Source organism: Corvus kubaryi, unplaced genomic scaffold (genome assembly GCF_017639235.1).
Source record: "Corvus kubaryi isolate FWS band 111438036 unplaced genomic scaffold, C.kubaryi_AGA036_p1.0 37300, whole genome shotgun sequence".
In the NCBI taxonomy this organism is placed as follows: Eukaryota; Metazoa; Chordata; class Aves; order Passeriformes; family Corvidae; genus Corvus; species Corvus kubaryi.
In genome coordinates, this window is record NW_024581093.1 from 5,499,580 (window position 1) to 5,517,292 (window position 17,713).

Genomic DNA, 17,713 nt, shown 5'->3' on the forward strand with positions numbered 1-17,713 from the left:
GCAGCAGGAGCTCCTCTCAAAGCCTGTAAATGGGTGCACACCTGATTTGCAATGCCTAATCTCCACACTGAGGGACTTAACTTGACTGTGCCTCTGGCAGGCTGGCTGAACTGCTTAGTGCTTGTATTATTTTGTTGTTGTTGATTAGCTTTTCATACTGTAAAAGCAGGCTTTAACTGATTTTTCTTCTCCTTCAGTGACCTGTGCATGGAGTGTGCCTTGCAACTGGAGACCTGCCCTTTGTGTCGACAGGAAATACAAACCCGAGTCAGACAGATCTCTCACATTTCATGACACATGTGGAGAAATACCACAGACTTGTTTTTAATGAACTCCAACCAATACTGAAAGGGGAAAGCATCTCTAACCAGTCTTTATGCACATAGAACCATAGCCACGGCCAGATTTCATGCTAACTTGTAATCTGTTAATCTTAAAACCGAAATCTTTAATAAGCTATTTCCAGCTGCCAGCAATGGGAGCTGGTTTCAGCAGTCAGGAGCTATGGCTATTGGTTCCTCCGAGCAAGAGCAGAGGGAGTTGTCTCTTCTTCCCCTTTTCCTTCTCGCCTGTCACAAGTGCTGAAAAAATTTGCACTGGAAGTACACATACAATGCATTTTAGAAAAGAAGAGAAAATAAGTATTTCCTAAAACAGGGCTGTGCTGTCTTGTGCTCGAAAGTCTCTTTTTTTGGCAGAAGTCAGTACTAAAAAAAGAATGCCAATGTTTTCCTGTTTAATGTAGCCTCCTGCTGGTCAGAGACTCTGTATTTTCCGATATTAAACTGCTCACAGACTGCATCTGTACACAGACTGATTTGAAAAGACAGTGTGGAGACTGTAGAGAAACTCACAGGTTTTAATAACTTGGTAATTCCAAAGAATGTTCTGATTTGTTTTTAAAACGTTAAAAGATTAGTGGTATTTTCAAGTACATGATGTTTCTGATGCTTTTAACTTCAGTACCCACATTTTTTGGTGAGGTTATAATTTTCAGGAGGTATTCTTAACTAATTATAATGCTGGACTGGAATTAATTTGATATTCTGGGTATTTTTTAAGGTATCATCAAACATCTTTTTTAATCAGTGTTGTTTTTGAAAGTTAGCTCAATTTTTCCAAAGTGAATATATCTTAAAATATTAGAGGAGTATTCTGGACCAGTTTATTTAAAACAAGGTTATTTGGATAGCAGTTTCAGTCTTACTCTTAATTCCTTAAAAATGCACCTTGCTTGCCACATGTCAGTCCTGCTCTGAGCAGGTTTGGGGCCACACTTCCTATTTTTGGTAGGGATCATACAGTGGGAATCTCTGCTCCACTTTAATTACACATTTGTGATGTTTGTATGTTAAGGATGCACTTCGGTAGGCAGCTCTTGACTTTTACTAGGTTTCTACAAGGAATCAGGGTTCACAGCTGGTGTCAGGGAAGTAGCACAAAAATCGGTGGGGTTCTGCTTATTTTGCACCAACTGAGGATATGACTTGGTCTCTTCCAAGTCTTGCACCAGTTGATTTTTTTTTTTTAAATTAGTCTGTCTGTATAGTAGAACTTCGCTAATTCACACACAACTTACACCAAAACCATCCCACTTCTTGGCAGTGATTCAGCAGCAGAGGCTGTTGTAGTGAATTCTCATGGTGTGATGTAACTTATTTTTAAAATCATTAATTATCTTTATTGTACTATGAAGCGCTAACAAAGCAGAGCTGAGGCTGCTTCTTCCTGCTGAGTGCTCTGGCTTCCTACTGACCTCTGTAGGAGCTGGGATCTCTGCACACAGGTTCCAGAACCCAGCTCTCTAGCAACTCCTTTCACCTTCTGCCTTTGCTAACTCAAGGGTGCTGAACTTCATCCAGACATGTGTGAATTAGGAAAGTTCTGTCCATCATTTTTATGTTGACTTTTGTCCAAATGTAGACTGGATTCAGAAGCAGAGTGCTCGTTAGTGTTTTTGCTAAAATGTGGATTCTCTTCCACCTTGGATGCCTGGTTTGATTAAAGTCAGACTGGCAAATCTGTGCCACAGGGATCTCATTTCCTCGCTGACTGTACTTTACAATGTTTTGCTGTATCCATGTTTTCAGTCAGGGCTGAGTCCCTTCCAGCTCGGTGTTCAGTGAGCAAACATGACTGCCATCACTGCCACAAGGGTCACTTGAAATGAAGTTTTAAGCGCTTCCAAATGCAATGGTCAGTTTTTATCCCTAAGGTACAAAGTTACAAATCATACTTTAGGGAAGAGGTGGGACAGAACCATTTTGAACTCTGCCTTACTAGAGTCTAGTAACTTCAGGGCTTTGGTTTCCCTGGCCAGGATTAACTGAGGTAAAATTTTCAGAAGTGCCTAGGACTCCTACTTTGTATCAACTGCTCTATGAGATTAAGGTCTTCAGGCCCAAGTCCACAGTGGCTTCTAGGCATCTGCTGTCCCCTTGGACTGGAGGTGACCTTAGAGCCCCTCTGTCTTTGTGGACATGGGACTAAGTGCCTGTGTTCTTTGTGGAAAAGATGTGAATGCTTTGGAAAATTTTGCCCCAGACCGTCTTCCATGCAGCTGGTGCTGGGCAGAGGAAGCCAATGGTGGCAGAGGAGGGAGCTGTGTTGCAGAGAAGCAGAGAACTGTCCTGTTCATTTCACAAAGGGAAAGACTGTACACTTTGACTGGCTTTCTGCCGCCATCCACGCCGGGGGCACCTTTGTCAAGCTGGATACTCCATGACAAGTGCGGTGTCACCATTGCTCCCTCCCCTCCCCCTGGCTTTGGGGAGAGGGATGGGAGGTGGTGACTCCACAGGCCCTCATCGGGGGAAATGAATTGTAGCAAAGTTGTCCATTCAACAATAAAAACATCCTGAAGGCTGTTTGTTGTTCTTTAATTCCTGTCCTGGTGAGAGCGGGGCACCTGTATGCGCTCGGGTGGAATATTCGTGCCGGGGCGGCCCAGCTCATCGCTCTGATCCCTGGGCTGCAGCAGCTGCGTGCTGTCCCCAACCCTCAGAGCTCTACTCTCTGATGAGAAACCCCTTTTACTAACGCCACTCCCAAGCGAGTACCGCTGTCTCACTGTCCGCCCCGCAGGCCGGGACCCGGCCCGCCCAGGACGCGCTCCCCAGCCCGCCATGGCGGCGGCCCCGCCTTCCCGCGCGGCCCCCGCCGCGCTCTGATTGGCCGGGCGGGCCGGGGGCGGGCCCAGCGCGCCGGAGCCGCGCTGCCATTGGCTGCGGGCGGGGCGGAAGAGCGCGTTCCCCAGGAGACGGCCCGAGGGGCGGGGGCTCCGCGCCGGCCTGAGGGCAGTGAGTGCGGGCGGGGGGCGCGGGGCCGCGGTCCCGGGGAACGGGGGGATGCCACTGCCGAGGCGCTTTGTGGAGAAGGGAGAGTGACGGCCCGCTGTCCTGGGTCCCTTTGAGGAAAGGGAGACAGGCGGACTGGGTGCCGGGGGAGGGACGGGGCTTTGCCCCCTGCCGTGTTCGCGGTGGTGCCCCGGGGCTGCTCCGAGGGCCGGCGGTGGGTACAGCCCGGCGAGGGTGGCGAGAGCAGCGGGTTCCCATCGCCAGCGGCCCCGGGGTGCGTGTGCCCTGTTCCCGGCGTGGATCGGCATCTGCTGACAGCCACGGGCCGAGCGTCCGGCCGGGACACAGCCCCTGGGATCGCTGTCCAAAGCCTGGCCTGCGAGCCGGGTCTGGGACACACTGGAGCAGGGTGGCACTTTCATCTTATCTGGCTTCAGTTCTATAATAGCCATAGATGTTTCAGGAGAAAAGATGTAGAGGTGACCCGAAACCCCTTTATAGGGACTGGTTGCATTTTGAGCCTGTTCTCTGAATAGGTAGAAAAAGTTTCTAGAGAATTTGGGTTATTGCAGAAAAGTAGTAGAATTAACTTTGGAAGAATGTGATGTTGGAATTCCTATGTTTAAAAATTAAAATTTATCTCCTGATTTGCTCTTTGGGAAATGTATGGTAATTTAGCAATTGAATTTGTATTAACACTAAGTCGTGTTATTCCTTAGCACTTTGGTCAAAAAGAAGAAATAACCACTAACAGCAGCAACATACAGATTATCTCTTCCACTCTGGCTAGGAAGGAACAATGGAGACTTCTGATGGAGAAAGTTTGGGTGTAGCCACGTGAGTATGCTACATTCTCATGTGTCAGATTTTCAATAAGCTAATTGCTAATTAAAATATCTTAATAGGAATATAATTACACGAATGAACTTACACCATGCTGATGAGTAGATTCTGCCTCAGGAGAACAAAGGTGCAGAATGCAAAGCTGCAAGAGGAAATAACATCAGTGCAGAGTTAGGTGAACTAAATATCACTGTGGTCAGTGTAGCACTGGGTACCTCTGCTGAGGGATCAGAGCAAGCTGAAAGGCTTGGAAATTGCTTTTTCCGGTGTTCATTTTAAATTCAGAATTTCTCCTTTTCAAGAGTGTTTGTTGTCTTATGTCGTTGATCCTAGGAGGAGACTCTTCCTCTGTGTTTGAGTGCCCTCCTTCTAAACCTGAGACCATTCACAGGTGACCTCAACCAAATTTCACACTGGCAGATTCCATCCCACAAGTGTCTGCCATACCCTTCTCCTAAGAGTTGTGGCAGAAGGGGATGTGTGACTGTGCCTCTGTCATGCATGGATTTAACTCTTTCAGCCTCAGACTCTCACAAATGGCCCCATGCCAGGGCTGCTTCAGCGGCACAGGTTGTGCTGGCCCAAACTGGGGATGATGAGGTGAATTAAACCACAGGGTTGGTGAGCACGTGTCTCTGTAGGTGTGCGGATGCATGTGTGTTGTACAAAGAGATGGAACTGGTGTCTTTTGGAACAGTTAAAATTCCATTATTTGCACGGACTTAAACCAGGGTTTAAATTAACACTTTTTCTGTTGCTGTTAGGATAAGCTATAAAACTAGCAGTAGCATTATTTGGAGGGGGAGAAAAGAGTGGAAATTATGCATAGCAAAGCCTGCATGCCAAGGGAAGCACTGAGGCCAGGTGAGCTGCCCGGGTGTGTCCCCTGGGCCGGGCCAGGCCAGCCCCGCTCCCGGCCCTGTGCCGCCCTCTCGTGGGCTCTTCCAGGCCTTGCCTTGGCTCCGCTCATCTCCCAGGATCAGGAATGTTGTTACTAGGAGATCGTTCGCTGAGCTGACGCCTTTTAAAATCAAAGGTTTCTTAATTTTTCCTGATCAGAGCGAGCCTGATTATAGGAAAACTGTCGGCTAAACTACTATTGGATTAATTTCACTGGAGTAGTCTCTAATAGCAAAGTAACTTTAATGAGCTTTTCAAAACTTTGAAGGGCTATCCTGCTCTGTTTACTGATGAGAAAGAAACATTCAATTGAATTTAAATGGTGCTTTCACTGATCGAGGCTAATTTTTTTTCTTAAGGACAAATGTCCCTGTTTCTTTGAGACTTGTTACCCTCGTGTGAGAAAAGCTTGTCTTTCATCTCTTGGAGAATATAGGAAGAGTTCATCTCCCATTAAAGATGAGCTGTGAATGCCAAAGACATCCTGTGGATTATTTACTGTGTCTGAACAAGTTGCACAATAATAGATCCAGACTCCTGATGCTTGTACCAAGGGTTTCTTCCCTGGATGACTTCAGATCCATAATGGTGTTTAATATTTGCTCATGATAGAATAATCTTAGGAGAGTCTCCCATTAGTTTGGGGCACAAGAGGATGTTTCTTGCATAATAACAATATTTAAGTTCTTCAGTTATGTAGTACTTGTGTATACATTCAGTTTAAGTGGTTCCACAAGACCAAGTATTTCAAAATATTCTCTAGAGTGTCTACAGGTCTGTGATCACCATGTGCAGTTAATGCAGGAAAGAGAAGGGAAACTGGTAGCAGCTGGGATTTGTGGGTTGGAAAAGGCTTAATTTGCTGTTCTAATTACACTCTTTACATTCTTTTGCAGCAGAACTAGAATTATCTTGACAGTAATGCCAGTAAAACAACATTTATTCTTCCTTGCAGTTAGGCACCTTACTGGGAGGAAATAGAGTAGAGGCCTGATGAGAATCTCCATGGAGCAGTCTTCTCATCAGTGCCATGGATTATTTTGTAGGTTGAAACTAGGAAGTTTTTCAGTTATCTTGTAGTTACTGGGTTTATTTGTACTTAGGCTTTTGTTAACACTTTTTAATTTTGACTTTAATTTCTGCTGTGGTCAAAATATATGCAGTTCTGTCTTCCTTTGCTTTCAGCTCCACCACTTCTGATGAGTTTGATGCAGTTGTTGGCTATCTGGAGGATATCATAATGGGTAAGGTCTGCAAGTAGGTACAGACAACAACAGAGCTGCTAAACATGTTGCCAGCTGCTCTTCTATTAATTAGCCAGCAGAGCTAAAATAGCTCCTGTCTGCTTCGTGGAAGCTTTCCTTCCTTTCTTCCCATGAACCCCTAACCTGGCAGTGTAGTAAAAATATACATAAAAGTCTTCTTTGTGCTTATGACTCCTGAAAATTATTCTCCACATCACTGCAGTACACTGCTTCTTAGAGAAACAGTAAAGATGCTTGTGCATCTCACAGAGAAATCAAAGCTTTCTGGGATTTTTATGGAAAACACTGTGAAAGATACCTTCCCTTCCCGAGCTCTGCCCAAACTTGTCCTAATTTGTCTGTCAGGATATTCTTAGAAGCCACCATGGTGTGTCTGGGCAGTTTTTTGCAGTGCCCAGCTGCTGCTGCTGCAGGGAGCCGTCTGCACTCTGATATAAAGTGTCTGAGCTGCAGACTGAGAGTTGGTGCTGTTCCAGCACTGAAAGCTGCAAGAATGGGGAACCTTACTTCTTTGTATCCAGCCTTAAAGCACGAAGATGGTGACAGAATCACAGAATGTTTTGGGTTGGAATGGACCTTAAAGATCACTGAACCCCCCTGCCATGGGCAGGGACACCTTCCACTAGACCAGGTTGCTCACAATCCCATCCAGCCTGGCCTCAGGCAATAAAAGGTGCTCAGTTCTCAAGGCTGTGGTTTTAACTGAGAAGTCAGTGTGTGCAGGGAAGTAGTTTGCAAGGTGCCAAGGCAGAACTCATGCTGATCAGCCATCAGCTGCTTTATAGGAACAGCACATCGTTTCTTTGGTCACGTCCTTCCCAAAGAGATGCAGATTCTGCAGCCTCAGTTGCCTAGTGATGCAGTTGAATCTGGAGAAATGCTAACAAAACTAATTTGGAACATGTCAGAGTTTGGAAAGCTGTGACTGGTGTCCTTTACCAGTGTTTATAGGTAAGCTTTCTCTTCAGACCTATTCTGTGGAATTCAATAGTGACCTCCCATGTTAATTTTTACTCTTATTTTCTTCCACAACTGGAAAAAAATTCTTTGGCAGTTGGAAATTAATCTGGGAGTTTCACTAATATTTGTAAATTCAAAGGGAAAAACATTGAGTTCTTGTAGGGAAGAGGTATTCACTTAATAAAAAATACAGATGTTTTGCTGACTTTAGAGTCAGAGCAAAAAGAGGTTCTGAATAAATAACTTTATTAATAAATGTAGAGCAGGAGGACTGTTTTGGTAATATTTCACCAGCAGCCTGTGTCCTCCCAGAGATGGGTCAGAAGTGGTGGTTTGGCAGCAGCTGTGGTGCTGATGTGATGAACTCTGCACATGTGCAGGGCTCTGTGGTTACAGCAGGGAAGCAGAGGATCAGTGAATGTGGGTTTGTGTTACAGAAAGAATGACCAAACTTGTAACTCTGTGCTGCATTTCTGTTGTTGTTGTCAGATGATGATTTCCAGTTAATACAGAGGAATTTTTTGGAGAAGCACTACCAGGAGTTTGATGACTCAGAAGAAAACAAGCTCATCTATACTGACATTTTTAATGAATATGTAAGATGCCTTTTCCTATTTTTCTTGTGTATTGCTTTTTTATCTTTATATAGTTTTCCCTTTATAAAATGCTGGCTTACATGGAGCAGATCCCAACATGATTCCTGTCTCCTTCAGAAGCACAGCCATGATCTGCAAGCAAGAAAGGTTTTTCCTGAGGCTTTAGGTTCCTTTCTTTTTTTGTTTCATACAAAATTTTCTAGAGATATTTTGTAAGTTGTGTAGCTCCCTTGAACAGAAATTTAGCCTACTGCTGTAGTAAATAATGTGTTTAGCATGTGTGCAAACTTTCTTCTTTTCCAGTTGTAGTATATCTTGTATAGGATAATTCAATCACATCCTTCATGCAAAGCATAATCAAGAAACTAGACCAGTTTACTATTCGGTACCATTAAATCAGTTGAAAATAATTTTTTCCTAAATACAAATATAAATACAAATAGTCAGTGTTTGTTCTCACCAATATCCCCAGCAAACAATGTGCAGCTCTGTGCCTCAGGGCTGGTGTGAGAACAGAACCAGCAGCACCCACTGAGGAATCTGCAGTTGTGCCCAGTGAGGATCATGCAGAGTGTCAAGAAGGTGTCAGTGTAAGGATGCTGTTTGAAATCTGCTTCTGAAATCTGTTGTGATCTTATTGGGGTGGTTTGTCTGGGTTTTTTTTCAGATCTCTTTAGTAGAGAAATACATTGAAGAGAAGTTGCTTGATCGGATTCGTGGGTTTGATATGGTTGCTTTCACAGTGTCATTGCAGTAAGTCTCTGCTTTGCTTTTGGCTGAGGGGTGGCTTATGTGCCTCTCAGTTATTTCTTTTTACCTAAAGCTTAGGTTTGACTGTTCTCCCCTTAGATACTGGTTCCACTTTAACTTAAAAAAAGAAGTGTTCACACAGGCAGTGGCTGATCACTTTTCTTGCCTTCAGCATGTCCTGCTACTCTAAATTTCTGAATTGTCATGCTAAAATATATTGGGTCCCAAGGGGTAGGAAGAGAAATTGGAATGAGAGCACTGGAGGATTTTCATATTTCTTGTCACTTTGAAGCCAGACCCTTAAAAGGCTGGGTCTTGTTTATTTCTTCCAGCCACTTCAGTAGCCTGGTGGTGTTTCAGTCATATGGTTAAATTCTTTCATTGCAATTTTTGTATGGAGCATTCAGAGAAGAGTTTGGTTTGTGTTCAGATTTTGCATCAGGTCATTTTAGCTTAACCAGCTTCATGAAGAGATTGTTTTTGAAAGATCACTGTTTTTCCCCTTGAATAAGAAAATCAAGTGTAATTGGGAGCTGAGTATCTTAAAATATTTGAATCTGTTTAATTTGTAATGCTTCTTAAATAAACAGGTTTGGTTTTCAAGGACTGATGTGATACTCTTAGGTCTTAGATGTAGATAAATGTAATAATGTAGTCGGATTGGAAATAATGCATGGTAATATTTGGCTGCAGTTTTGCTATATGATAACCTGCAGTAACATTCTTGTTTAAATACTGATACAGTTCTACTTGTCCTTTTTTGACCTTGTACCATTTTAAAATAACAATTTTTTCTCACACAATTTTCTCACTCCCCAACTTCTTTTCTCTGTAGACAACACAAAGATGAAATGCCAGGTGACATATTTGATCTGCTTCTCACATTCACAGACTTTCTGGCTTTCAAAGAAATGTTCTTGGAATACAGAGCTGTGAGTATATCACATTGTTTATTTTCATTGGCACAGTAGCTGTTGGTTTTGTGTAGCTCCACCTGAGAGTGCTGAAGGTAGAGTTACTACAGTAGGTTACAGTATTTAATCAAAGGCTCTACCAGAGTCAAAAGAAAAATTACTTCACTGAGTGCCTTTTTAAACTCAAACTGCACATTTAATAATTTCTAGAAAACATGAATGAAGCTGGCATGTGAGCAGCTCTTCAGGAACACCACACTTCCTGCATCTGTGAACATTGTTTTCCAAATGAACAGAAGGGAACACTTTTTCACTGTGAAGGTCTCTGAGCACTGTCAGAGCTTCCTTGCCTAGAGAGGGTGTGGAGTCTCCATCCTTGGAGATATTCTCAAGTTGTCTGGACATGGTCCTGAGTGGCCCTGCTTGAGCATGGGGTTTGGCCCAGATGGCCTCCAGAGATCCTTTCCCTCCTTGGCCATTCTGATTCTACAGTATCTTTTTTTTATTTTTTATCCCTAGTCTATCCAAAATTAGCTTTTTAAGCCTCTTTCATTTGTTTTCTCCTCTCTGTGCTTAGCAAAACTGCTAAGGTTTTTGGATGATGTTTTTCCTGGCAAAATGAAAATCAGTGCTGTCCAGTGTCTGTCCAGTCCTGTTCGACAAGGACCAAAAGCGTCACAGTTGTGGTTATGCCTCTGCCCCTTCCCCATCCCTGTGAATTTTGTGGAAATGGGGACAGGCTGAAGAGAAAGAGTCAGTCCATGTGTCAGCAGCAGGAGGAGTTTCAGATGGGATTTGCAGATTGGGGTGTCCTAAGAGGCAAATGACAGGAGCCAGATTTCAGTAGATCCCTGAGCCACCGGCACAGCATTCCCAACCAGATGTGAGCAAGACTCTGCTCTGACATGGACAGACAGGCCCCTCACCCCAGGGATTCCTGCACAATCTTGTTGGACTCACATTCAATCACACATGCTCAAGTAACATGTAATTTTCTCTTGATTTGATGCAGCAAGCAGAGAATGTATTGCCTGTTTCATTTTCTTAAATGCTTATTCCAAAACAGCATGGAGTCACGGATTTCTCTTTTTTTCCATGTTTGTAGGAAAAAGAAGGTCGAAGTCTGGATTTAAGCAGTGCGTTAGTGGTGACTTCATTAAACCATTAAACAAGTCATTCTGAAGGGAGTTCTGTTGTATTTTAAGCAAGGTCTACTAAGATTTCAGAGGTGAAAGGCAGCGATTCCCAAGAGATGGCTGGGACGGAGGGGTGGGGACTCGGCTCCACGTCGACTCTGAGGGCGGTGGGTGTGTGGGCAGGGCCAGGATTGTGGGCCCCTCTCAAGGGGGTGAAATCAAAGCTTTCTGGAGTTTTATACCCTTTTACAAAATGGATGGAAGAGACTGGGAGAGGCAGCTTTCCCTTTCCCAGCTCTACCCAAACTTCTCCTAACGTGTCTGCCAGGATCTTAGAAGCCGCTGTGGTTTGTCTGGGCCATTTTCTGCAGTGTCCAACTGCTGCTGCTGCTGCTGCAGGGAGCTTTTTGCACTCTGATATAAAGTGTCTGAGCTGCAGTTTGAGCTCATTGTTCTTTGTCCTGTCTGCTGAACACAGAACAGTTTATTCCTTCTATTCTTGCAGCACCATTGTTTAACTGGAAATCATCCAGTTCCAACCCCCCTGCCATGGGCAGGGACACCTTCCACTAGACCAGGTTGCTCACAATCCCATCCAGCCTGGCCTCAGGCAATAAAAGGTGCTCAGTTCTCAAGGCTGTGGTTTTAACTGAGAAGTCAGTGTGTGCAGGGAAGTAGCTTGCAAGGTGCCAAGGCAGAACTCATGCTGATCAGCCATCAGCTGCTTTATAGGAACAGCACATCGTTTCTTTGGTCACGTCCTTCCCAAAGAGATGCAGATTCTGCAGCCTCAGTTGCCTAGTGATGCAGTTGAATCTGGAGAAATGCTAACAAAACTAATTTGGAACATGTCAGAGTTTGGAAAGCTGAGACTGGTGTCCTTTATCAGCGTTTATAGGTAAGCTTTCTCTTTAGACTATGGAATTCAATAGTGACCTCCCATGTTTATTTTTATTAATTTTATTTTTTTATTTCCTTACTGTTCCTGATTTATATGTATGTCTATATATTCATATTTGTGGAAATTTGACCCTTGATTTACTCACTGACAACCAAATAAAGGCAGATCTGTCATGGGCCAATGCCATGTGTCCAGTTCATTTTCAGTTCTCACCTTCCAACAATGCAGTTCCATTTCCTGAGTCTACCTCTGCAGACAACCTGGTGAAACCTCTCCCATGCAGAGCATGCAGTAAGATTTGCAGTGTAGCTCAGCTTGCACCAGCTTTTGAACTCACTGAAGCTACTTTTACTACTTTGTACAAGAACGGTGTGAAAGGAAAAGCTGCTCTGCCTGGCTGGGCATCACTTCTCGTTCTGACAAACACCCAAAAGGTGAAATTTGTGTTCTGCAGCATGGGAGGAGCAGCATGGTTCTTCCCTCTCCCAAGGTGCTGATCCTGTGTTCCCAGAGCTTTTGCAGACTTGATTGTAATTTCTGAAAATGACCTGCAGCTAATGGGCAAAATTGACTTGCTGGTTAATTAGGTGAACTCGGGAGTGTGTGGTGCTGAGCCAGGAAGAGGGAGTGATCAAAGCCTTGGCACCTCGTTCGTATTCTTGTGGTCTTGGATGCACACTCTGAGCGTGTGTGTGCATAAAGCAATGAGAGGTGAACCCTGTGGACTTGTTCCTTCCATAGCCCACATGGGCTAAAACCCACATGGAGTGGGAAGGGACCGTCACCTCTGCAGTGACATCTCTGCTGTCCCTGCTGTGCTGTACGTGCTGCCTCCTCACAAGACAAGTTTTCTCATGACAGAATCCAGTGCTGGATTTAGGAATGTTTTTATTTAAAGCATAAAATTTATATTCAAATTGTTAGAAATCAATACAAGAGCAGTTATGACTGCTTCCTTTGCTTCTCCCATCTTCCAGCTCTGCCACTGTTTCTGCACCCCGTTAATTGCAATTACTTACACTGTAGCTGTGAATGAGCAGAGAGGAGAGCCTGGGCTTGGGTTAGTGAATTTTAGTACTGGACTGTGCCAAATTGGCTGAGCCCCCTCAGTGGAGCTGCTCCAGTGAGGATCCAGATGACCCCCAGGGATGAGCAGGAGCTGCAGCCCCAGCGAGCCCCAGTGGCGATGCTGGTGGGGCTGTGCTGTGGGCACGTCAGCTGGAAGCATCATCGGAAACCACAGGGCAGCATCCATGTGAGCCAGTGCTGACCACTACTGCCCACACAGGCTGGTCCCAAAACGAGCCCTGGTGGCACATGAGGCTCCAAGCCACCAAGCCTGGTACAAGCTGGCGCAGGGGGGCCCGTGGCTGGGCTTTGCTGTCCACTCCTTACGCGTGGTCAGTCACTTGGCTGGTGGCCGCGTTGCTGCCGAGCCCTTTCCAGGCGCGGAAGCTGAGGAAGGTGCTCACCCCATAGGTGATCATCGTGACACAGGCAAAGAACTGCAAAAGGAGCAGATGCCACGTGTGACCGCGGTGGCTGCCCCAGTCCCTCGGCCCTCCCCTGCCCGCCAGTACTCACAGAGGCGGCAGCTCTGCGGTTGTAGTCCCACTGCCGCCAGGACGTCGGCTGCACAGCAGCCGCGCACGTCACGAAGGCGGTGATGTACAGCACGGTGGCCACAGCGTTGTAGATCATCAGCTGGGGAAAGCAAAGAGGAGGTTGTGAGGTCTGGGCTCAGGCTCATGCCTGCTGGGATGAGACAGGAGCAAAAGGCTCAGGTTCACATTCCTCCCCATTCCCCAGGAGAACACATTAAATGCTCCCCAGGTTGTGTTGGGAGGTTTTTGGATGACACCACAACTGCAGCAGTTGGTGGCTGTAACTTTCTGGACTGACACAGGACTTTCTGGTTTGAGCATTTTCAAAGCAATTGAGGAGCAGAATGAAACAATGTCACTGTGCAAAGTGCAGGGGACTTTGCTCCATCAGCCCAGAAGAGCCTGAAGCCTTCCCAGACTATCGTTCGAAGATGTTTCCCTCTTGGGATCCCCCCTCACTCCCTCTTAGCTACACACCACGAGGGGCCAGGGGATCATGTAGAACTTCTGATGAAGCTGCAGGAGGTAAGTCACGAAGAAAAGGAGTGTTAGAATCCAGAAGAAGAGGGACACAAACATCACCCAGCCATACGCCGCGTGCAGGTGGTACGTTGTGGCGGCGATGAGAGACCACACCAGTAAACCGAGCACCTGTGGGGTGAAACAGGGAACATGTTCAGGGGCTGGTTCCTGCAGGTGAAACACAGAACATCACAAGCCCAGGCACACCAGCACCAAGAGCAGCTGGGTTCCCCTCACTCCAGGAAAGCAGCAGCACACTTGGCAGGAGAAGGGCTCCTTGGAAAGCCGCTCTGCCCCTGTGTAAGCCCACACCACTTATTGTCATGAGGAAACACAACAGCCTTTGTCCTGCCCGCATCCAACGCCCTGGTGCTCGGCCGCCCCGACAATGCCTCCTTGTCTGTCTCATCCATTTCTGACACTCGTGATCACAAAATATGTGCTGGGGAGAAACATGTATAGGGGGCTCCTGCAAGAGTGAGAGGTGGCACGTGTGAGCTGCCCTGCTCTGGCTGCTGGCAGGGAAAGCAGGCGCCTGTTTAACAGTCTGGCCTAGGCAAGGGGCTGGAGAGGTGGGACCATCTGCAGAGTTGAAAGGTCTCTGCTGCTTGTCTTGCTTCCACCTCTCTTTCCTGACGCTCCTACAAGGCACCCCCAGCATCCTTCCCGGCCCCTTCCCTGAGCATTTGTCCCTGCGTCACCACCAGCTCAGCCATGCCCAGGGGTTGGAATCTGGAGCCAGGAGCCAGGTCTGTGCCAGCTGTTCCCCAGCGGCTGCTCGGGGCACATCCCACTGCTGCCCCCACAACACTGCCCCGAGGAGAGGGGACGAGAGAACAGGCTCCCACGCGGCGGTGCAGCACCGTAGGCAGCTGAACACCCACCAATTTGCACTCATGTGGTACCCGACGTCCCGGGGAGAGTACCAGCGGGAGATTATTGTGGTTGCCCGCTGAAGCAACGGGGAGGTGATGCTGCTGCTCGGTTTGACGGTGCAAAGACCCTTGGGCTCTTCTGAGAGCAGCCGCCAAAGCCTGGGAGGACAGCCTGGACAGCTGGGCGTGTTTCAGGGAGCGTGAGAGCCCCACGAGCAACCCCAGCACACCTCAGTTGGAGTCACTGTGCTTCACACACCCCCGACCCACCGGCTGTGCCCTGCGGAGATGTCGGCACGGATCAGCCCGTGCCTGGCACTGGGAACCACCATGTACTGAGCGGAGTTACCACCGGCAAGGGGTGTGAGCACAAGAATCCGAATTTTCCTGTGGCTTTACAGAGGGAAGGATGAGAGAAGGGGCTGCACTGTCTTGGGGTTGGGGATTAGCTAGGGTTAGACAGCGGAGATGGGGTCGGAGTGGCAGCCAAAGGGACCCCGGGCTGTTTCCAGCCGAAGAAAAACGCCAAAGTGGGTGATGCCCTCCCCCCTCCGCTGTGCCCCCTCCCCGGTACTCACGGCCTGGGCGCCCATCAGCCCCCCGAGCGGCGAGAGCAAGAAGGGGCCGTCCAGGGCCGGGGGGGGGGCCCGGGGAGGCGCTCCGGGCGCCGGGCAGCCCCGCCATGCCGCGCACCGGCCCCGGGACGGCCCCGGGACGGCCCCTCCGCGGGCGGGGCGCGGGTGGGTCCGGGGCGGCCGGGCTGAGCCCCGCGGCTGCCCCCGCCCCGCCACCCCGGGGCGTGCGGCGGAACCTGCACTCCCGGTGTGTCCCGGTGTGTTCCGTACCGGGGTACTGCCGACAAAGGGCGGCCCCCGCCGTGCCAGCCCCCGCTCCCCGCATCCTGGCGATGCTCTGCCTGGAGCAGCCCGGGCCACCGCGAGCTTCCTGTGCAGCCGTGTCCTGCTCGGTGCCCACCGGCGACATTTGGTGGCCCCCAGCGCGTCCTGGTGCCTGACGTTGATCGTCTGCGGGGCCCGGGCGACACGCGTCTCCTTGTTAAAGCCTGGAATAATTTGGGTTGGAAGTGATCTTAAAGCACCTCGTTCCAACCTCCTGCCTTGCAGGGACACCTTCCACTAGACCAGGTTGCTCCAAGCCCTTGGCCTTGCTCCAACCTGGCCTTGAACACTTCCAGGGACGGGGCAGCCACAGCTTCTCTGGACAATCTGCGTAGTGCCTCATCACCCTCCACTCCAGGAGATTCCTGTCAGCCCGTATCTCGGGCCGGTCCAGATCCCTCTGAGGGGCAGCAGGACCCTCTGGACTCTCAGCCACTGCTCCCAGTTTGGTATCACGTGCCGAGGGTCCCGTCACGCAGGTCGTTAATGCAGACCGTGGCACAGGGCTGGGCCCGGTGCTGTCCGCGGGGTGTCCCGGCAGGGAGCGGACACAACCGCCCGGCTGAGATCTCGATGGGACGTGGCCGCAGGAGGCGAAACAGCGGCAGGTCAGGATGGCCGAGCGGTCTAAGGCGCTGCGTTCAGGTCGCAGTCTCCCCTGGAGGCGTGGGTTCGAATCCCACTTCTGACAGCTACTTTTGCGCCGCCCGGCGGCCGCTTTTGGCTGGGGAAGGCGGAAAAAAAAACCGCAACGGAACAAACGCACGAAATTAAAAGCAATGAACGAATGAACTCCGGGCGAGCCTAATGCAAAAAGCTACCCGTTTGTCAGAAGTGGGATTCGAACCCACGCCTCCAGGGGAGACTGCGACCTGAACGCAGCGCCTTAGACCGCTCGGCCATCCTGACACCACTGGGCGGCCCTCGCGGCCCGTGCTGCATTTGAGGGTCCTCTGCGAACGTTCCTTGTGCTCTCACAGAGTTCGGGCCGTGAGCGCCTCCCCGGAGAGCCTTTTCCAATGCCCGACCACCCTCTGGGTGAAGAACCTTTTCCTAACGTCCAGCCTAAACGTCCCCTGGCACAGCTTCAGCCGTTCCCTCGGATCCTGTCACTGGTCACAGACAGCAGCGATCGGTGCTGCCCCTCTGCTGCTTCTCCGGAGGAAGCTGCAGCCCTCAAGGAGCTCTGCCCTCAGTATCCTCTTCTGCACGCTGAACAGGACAAGTACCCTCATCCACTCCTCACATGGCTTCCCCTCGAGACCCTACACCATCCTCATGGCCTCCTTTGGATGCTCTGTTACAGCTTTAGATACTTCTTGTACTGTGGTGCCCAAACCTGCTCCCAGAACTCAAGGTGAGGCTGCAGCAGCACAGAGCGAAGTGGGACAATCACCTCCCCATCCTGCAGCTTCATTTAACATTCCCAGTTCAACCAAAAGATGTGATGGTTGAGGCACAGCTGAAAATTTTGCTGCTTACATTTGCTTGAGACTAACAGCTCTCAATCAATCTGAAACCAGGAACTTTGGCAAGTGGAATTACAAGTTCTAAGAGCACATGCAAGCTCTTCCGTGCACTAGGCTGGTTCATGGGAGGCCATGCCTTCCCCTTCTTCCACCGGGTGTTAGACAGGAGAGCCATGCTGGGGGAAGCGCTGTGGGGAGTCTGGCTCTCTGCTCAAATCCCTCCTGGTTACACAGAGAGCAGCCTGTTTTGATTGCTCATCAAAATGGCTCCAACCTCTGCGTAGGTAGGTGTGTGTTACACTGAACTGACCTCAAAATCCTCTTCCTCACCCTACATGAACGCAAAGATATCCCCACATTCCAGCTGTGGAGTTCATGAAGAATAAAAAGATGGTACAAAAGAGAAGACAAGCTACAGCCACAATCCTTTCAGAAATACATATATACACCACAAGGAGACAGGAAACATAAGAAAACAAAATATACTTTATTAAAATTAAGCATGTTAGCACCTCAGTGTAACCTGGAGAAGTCAAACAGTCCAGCAGGTAACCAGTCCAGCAAGGCTGAATGGCTGAACATCCTGAAGTGCATCCCAATGGTAGAAAAAGTACCATGACTGTCACGACGTGCACATTCTCAACAAGCTCAGATGCACAACCAGCCTCGTTTGCAAGGAGGGATGTTGTGCTGCCTACCGTCTTGATGGGAGCATCTAGAGCTGCTGGACCAATCACAGATGTTAGATCCAATGGTGGAGCAGGTATCTTCTTGTCCTACAAA

At 48.5% G+C, this 17,713-nt stretch overlaps 3 protein-coding genes and 2 non-coding genes across 6 annotated transcripts in view; 3 read left to right on the top strand and 2 right to left on the bottom strand.

The window, feature by feature from the left end:
- The window catches only part of RSPRY1 (ring finger and SPRY domain containing 1), a 35,864-nt gene extending 32,997 nt beyond the window's left edge, over positions 1–2,867 (top strand). For both annotated transcript variants that reach the window (XM_042027229.1, XM_042027230.1), the window contains exon 16: positions 198–2,867. In XM_042027229.1, the coding sequence (XP_041883163.1) occupies positions 198–294 (97 nt within the window). In that variant the 3' untranslated portion in view covers positions 295–2,867. The remainder of the gene's footprint in view (positions 1–197) is intronic.
- A 347-nt stretch (positions 2,868–3,214) lies between these two features.
- Positions 3,215–11,742, top strand: LOC121664163 (ADP ribosylation factor like GTPase 2 binding protein). Its single transcript, XM_042027231.1, has 7 exons — positions 3,215–3,299; positions 4,016–4,133; positions 6,225–6,283; positions 7,754–7,860; positions 8,528–8,613; positions 9,446–9,542; positions 10,630–11,742. Exons 2-7 carry the CDS (start codon positions 4,096–4,098, stop codon positions 10,690–10,692), a joined length of 450 nt encoding a protein of 149 aa, XP_041883165.1. The 5' UTR covers positions 3,215–3,299; positions 4,016–4,095; the 3' UTR covers positions 10,693–11,742.
- A 690-nt stretch (positions 11,743–12,432) lies between these two features.
- Positions 12,433–15,246, bottom strand: LOC121664164 (plasmolipin). The gene is given in 5 exon segments (XM_042027233.1): positions 12,433–13,066; positions 13,146–13,265; positions 13,643–13,816; positions 15,141–15,194; positions 15,196–15,246. Coding segments are annotated over 5 exon segments (513 nt in total). The 3' UTR covers positions 12,433–12,952.
- An 823-nt stretch (positions 15,247–16,069) lies between these two features.
- On the top strand, positions 16,070–16,152 carry TRNAL-CAG. Its single transcript has one exon. It is a non-coding gene; the product is annotated as a tRNA-Leu (tRNA).
- Positions 16,153–16,287: 135 nt separating this feature from the next.
- TRNAL-CAG lies at positions 16,288–16,370 on the bottom strand. The gene has a single exon. It is a non-coding gene; the product is annotated as a tRNA-Leu (tRNA).
- Positions 16,371–17,713: the final 1,343 nt, after the last annotated feature.